The sequence below is a fragment of the Glycine max genome, chromosome 18 (genome assembly GCF_000004515.6).
Source record: "Glycine max cultivar Williams 82 chromosome 18, Glycine_max_v4.0, whole genome shotgun sequence".
Lineage (NCBI taxonomy): Eukaryota > Viridiplantae > Streptophyta > Magnoliopsida > Fabales > Fabaceae > Glycine > Glycine max.
In genome coordinates this window covers 50,003,679-50,009,193 of record NC_038254.2, presented here as the reverse complement: position 1 = coordinate 50,009,193, position 5,515 = coordinate 50,003,679, and the positions used below count along the sequence as shown (strand labels likewise).

At 27.7% G+C, this 5,515-nt stretch overlaps 1 protein-coding gene across 1 annotated transcript; it reads right to left on the bottom strand.

Moving 5' to 3' along the window:
• Positions 1–3,643: 3,643 nt before the first annotated feature.
• On the bottom strand, positions 3,644–5,297 carry LOC100782382 (transcription factor SCREAM2). The gene is made up of 4 exons (XM_003551549.5): positions 5,097–5,297; positions 4,832–4,960; positions 4,477–4,647; positions 3,644–3,888 (listed from the first exon to the last, which is right to left on the bottom strand). Exons 1-4 carry the CDS (start codon positions 5,178–5,180, stop codon positions 3,814–3,816), a joined length of 459 nt encoding a protein of 152 aa, XP_003551597.1. The 5' UTR covers positions 5,181–5,297; the 3' UTR covers positions 3,644–3,813.
• Between the last annotated feature and the right edge of the window lie 218 nt (positions 5,298–5,515).

The following is a 5,515-nucleotide window of genomic DNA, read 5'->3' as shown; positions in this document are numbered from 1 at the left end:
GAGGAACATTCTGGGTTCTGCCAACACCACCACTGACAAACAAACCGTGTGCAAATGTCTTCAGCAAGCTGCCAACAACTATGGAATCACTAAAATTTAGTGGCGCTGGCTAATTAAGGAAAAACTATTCTTAATTACTAAATTAGTGTCATATATGTTTCTTTGCATTCATCATTCTTTAACTTTCACTTCATAACTCATGTGGCATGGTTTATTCTTGTTGGTGGTGGGCACAAATCAGGATGATTCAGGTTAGGAGATATAAAATTATAAAATCGTAAAGTCACACAACGTAAAAAATTCAAAATAATATTTTTCTAAAATTAGTATAGGTTTAAGTTGGTTTGAGTTATACATGCTCAAATGTGATACCCTAACCAATGTCATCGAATTGATAATTCTTACTTATGATCTGAAAAAGTCTAGATTTTTATCTTCAATTTGCTCGAGTCATAATTTGGTCTACCCCTAAGCAATCAGATGAGGGAATAATTAGTATACGAGAGCAGAGAGGGAAAAATAAATCAAATTTAATCTTCGTATCAATTACCACTTTCCTAATTCAAATTATTTATATTGTTCGTTCTTGTGATAGAATTAACTATTATGTATATATAAACGTTTATTAGCTGTGTTACCGGAAAAAGTTATTGACAGAAAATGGTGATTAAATATATGTTGAACTTCATGTGTTTTTTATGTAATGCTGGCAGCATCAGGTTCTAAAGGAGCGGGTAGCTTTGCTGATTTCTGCCGTGGAATACTGAGGCAACAGTGTAACATTTGCTATTGTTAGAATAAAAGAAATCGAGTGTGACTAGGGTTCCACTTATGTGAGCCTGTTATTGTATTAGTTTAATTTCTGTTGCAGACACTATAGTCTTTATAGTTCAGTGTGATTAAATTAATGTATCTTAATTAGTTGATTGTTGCATGCAACGATCACGTATTTGATATAATATATAATTCCATCCTACTTTGATTGTTGCGTACCTTGTTCTCAAGTCGTGTTATTTTATTTTCTAATATATTCATCTCATAAGAAAAAAAAAATCAATATTTTCTACTTTCATTTTTTCACTTTCGCTTTGGGTTCTTCCCTCAAAATTGGTTAAATTCGTTCGTATGAAAATGTAAAACTTCAACTATTAAAGGAGAATGTGTAAAATGAAAAGGAAAAAAAATAATATATATGCAATATGAAATGATCGTCAGTCTGCTACAATTTCTTGGGCTGGCTGAGGGAGCCCATATTAATAATTGGGCCTGTACTGATGGATATAGCATTACCAATTAACTGTTTTTTATGAATTAAAAATAAGTTTGTTTAGAATAGGAGAATAGCGAAGACAATACAATTCAAGGTGGTTTGTTAGACCAAAAATAAATAATTAATTAACTAAGTGGATTGCCTAACCGGATAGAATGGCCACTTGATTTTGCAAACTTGTGACCGAATTACAATCCCATGGAACAAATATATTTGACAAATGAGAAATGAATCGAGGTATGAAAATGCTTTTGAATAATCTTTCTAATCACAAAATTTTATTAAAATAATATTTGTATTTAATATTTATAGACTTTTTTTTTAGAATTAAAATTTAAAGTGGGGGAGATAATATTAAAAGAAAGTAATTATTCTTTACAATTAGATATAAGAAAGTATAAACATGAATTAACATTTAAGTAAAGTTACATTGTAAATGAGTTAAACAAGTCAAACTCAAGCTTTTAATTAAACTCATTTAAATAAATGAGCTAAACATAGGAAAAATATTTTCATTTACAAGCCAAGCCTAAACTTTAAGTATTTGGTTTAGCTCAATTCATTTATATCACATCCTTGGTTATTTTTCTTGATATGTAATTCTATTTGAGTTTGAACACTAATGATAGACACATCTGATGGCATTGTTTCGAACCTTAATTTATTCATCACTTTATGAGGGATTAGCCTCCAAGACTTCTAAAATCTAAACCACTTTGAGGTATTTACCTTAGGTCCCCATTATTTAGGACCTCAATTTTTTTATATTTTAATAAATTATTTATTATTAATTTCAATTATTAGGTGATAAATTATGTTATGATATAATATATTATTTACTATTATTTTTATTAATAAGACTACATAATATCAATATATACATATAAGTGTTATTTTAAATTGTTTAAGTATAATTTTATTATTTTTTTAAAAAAAATTTACATCTATTTTGAACCCTACCTTTCACCTCCCTAAAAAAATGTTATTTAAATTAGTATAGAGTTTAAATTTCATGAAAGATTAATGATTGATATATATAACATATATTTTGGTGCCAATGATGATAACATCATGCATTTAACTAAAGCTTCTATTAATATCAATCATTTTGTATGTATATTAGATTAATTTAGTTCTCTAATTGAAAACCAATTTGAATAATTTTTAAAATATAAAATCATATTCAATTTTTTATTTAATTACTAAAAATTGAAACTTTAGAGAAGGATAAATTGAAAAATGTTATATTACTCTTTATTAATTTTAAGAATAAATTTATTGCAAGAAGTGCATACAAAAGAATTTTACAGTCTAATGAAAGTATTATATTATATCTAAAGATTTTTGTTTTCAAACTCATGTATTGTTTCTAAAATATTACTGACAATATTTGTAACAATATTTACTATTGAAAAATATTTTTGAAATGAAATTGCTCATTGTCCATGAAATTTGATACATTTATTGATCTATTAGTAATATATGTAATACATTGGGTCAAAAAAAAGTATTTCTTGAATTATAAGTAGTGCTATTATATCTAATGAGCATTTAAACTAACTAATGTTTTGAGTATTTTTAAAAATAAAATTTTTATTTATGACAATATTAATTAAAATTAATTAATTAAACTTTTTTTTACTAATTTTGATAAATTAAATTTTTATTCCTTATATATAGGAACAAAAGTAATATTACTTACTTAATTTTATACATAATAATTATTTGGTTTTACTAATTGAGTTTAATTTTATATCTTATTATTGTAAATAGTTTTACATTGTCAATTAATATCAAAAAATTATGTTTAGTATGACATTCAATATATATATATATATATATATATATATATATATATATATATATATATATATATAATTGCATTTTTATTAATTAATTATTGCCTTAAAAGTAATGACTATAGTATCAAAAAAATAAAAAAAATTTATTAAAAATCACAACAAAAGTATACTGCTAAGTTAAATGTAATACTTTTTAATATTTTCTTCTTCTTTTTTTAATTTATTAAGCTTTATACTTAATAATTAAGAAAACATTTATAAATTAATTACATGCGAGGAAATATACTAGGTTTCTATCTACTCCATGGACGTTGTTCATTAATTAACACTATGTATAAAAGCCCACTACCAATCTCAATCTATGTTAATTTCCTTATAATAATCAAATGTACGTGTAATTTAAAAATAATTAATTAAATGTATAATAACATGCACTTCTTTTATCAATAGGGTATGTTTTGTCTATTGTCTTCCCCACCCACTGAATGCCAAAATGCCACTATATTTACATGTCAAGTTGGATGATGCATGTCCATTCATTCATTTCGCACTATCCAAGAAGATGTTGATAAGCCATATCAATATGTAAGGGTCATTGAAGAGGTACCTCATGAGGTTTTGGCAGAACATGCAATTACAAATTCTTTCAGTTCATGTGCAAATTTTAAGCTTAAACAAGACAAAAACGGTACTTGTTTTTTTTTTTCCCAATCTTTTTTCTAATCCGTGTGCTTCCTTTAATTAGTCCACGTTCTTTATTGCTTGCAACACTGCTTGCTTTACCACTTGCGCGTCAACACTGTCGTTCTTGTGACTCTGCAAAATAAGGCTTTTGTCAAAGGTTTGATTGAAAATTATATGAACTAATCATTTGAGAGTATTGTTGGTTGCATCATATTTTATAAATTACTAACATTATCCCCATTTGACAAGATGTAACTGATGCAGCTATAGCGTCTAGCTAGACTTTGTTACCACATTATATATATAGCCCATGCAACTAAAAATATAGATAAACGAACCCAAATAATTAGGTGTAATTTAATCCTTTTTTTTATAACAAAACTGAAGATTGGTGTTGGTAATAGTGGTTTAAACTTGTGAAAATTTCTTGTATCCTCCTGAAAATTCTTCCTCTATGAGTAGGAGCATGTATAGCACTCCATTAAATACATATTTTTCTTCAAATGGTGTGGATCCGATCCTTTCAAATAACCAACTTGTGTTACTAATTGGAACCCCAGAACCATAAAAGAATTTCTCACCAAAATGTTAAAGTTACTCGTTGTTCTAGTTTCTTGTATGTATATGTCTGGAATGTTGATATGAAAGGATATAAAGTGAGTATATAAGTTTCGGAACTCATGTAAACCAACTATAAGGAAAGAGTTGTGAGTTGGTTACTTCTCTTCCTACAGCTTCTAGCTGGAAACTGTCTTCACAAGAAACCCTAGCATCAAGGACATCAAGGCCCAGTTCTTCGAAGGTTTCGAGTATAGAGACGAGCATTCCAGGGAAATTCTTTTCTAAAAGCACATTAATCAGGAAACCCTTTTTTAGGGTTTTCACAACTACCTGCAAATTAAAAGTTTTTCATAAGATATATCAATAATGAATTCTGCTATAACTCGGAGAAAGTTTTTTTTTTTATCACTCATGATAATTTTATTCTACTTAAGTCGATTAATTAATTATTAATACATGATCTTAGACCCCCCAAAAAATATAACAATCTTAGACAAGATTAATAATTAATTACCATAGGCAGTTCATCAATTTGAGAGGTTGATGAATCCGCGATTCCCAGCTCTGAGTTCAGTCCCTCCACTTTTTGTTTCAACTTCTCTATGTATTTTGAGGCGTCTACAATAATTGAGGCTTTGTTCAACTGTCAAACCCAAATTTATTAACTAAGTGACATATTTAAAATCTTTGATTCAAGATAAAGCAGAAGCACAAGCTTCATCTGTAATAACCAACATCATCAATATATATATAAATCGATATAATATAAAACAAATTACAGCACTGGAGTTTGTGACATCGCGAAGTTGTTGCAACGTGTCTTCCAGAGACTCTCTTTTTTTCTCCCTAGAAGTAGAAGCCATGCTTCTTCTTCTGCTTCTTATCACTTTTGTCTACTTGATTTTGATTTTCCTTTGTTTTCTCTCTCTCTGTGCCCTTCCTTTTTCCATATGTCGCTTAGAGTGGTGGTTTTCCCTTTTTTTTTATAGAATTGGCTGAGCAAATAAAAAATATATGTAATATATTGTTTGTTTGCATGACGACTACCTAAATATTCCCCACAACAAATTATGCTCTGACAAAATTCACCTCATCGTTTTCCGATAACTGTAAACAAAATTTCTGGAGAAGCAATGAATATATGATAAGAAATAACAATTATAAATCATAATCATACAACCATATATATCCATATATA

Coding starts and splice junctions, on each gene's coding strand:
- LOC100782382 (XM_003551549.5), bottom strand. CDS start 5,180: ATGGCTTCTACTTCTAGGGAGAAAAAAAGAGAGTCTCTGGAAGACACG. Junction 4,961..5,096: donor ATGTCACAAACTCCAGTGCT/GTAATTTGTTTT, acceptor TGGGTTTGACAG/TTGAACAAAGCCTCAATTAT. Junction 3,889..4,476: donor TAGAAGCTGTAGGAAGAGAA/GTAACCAACTCA, acceptor CTTATTTTGCAG/AGTCACAAGAACGACAGTGT.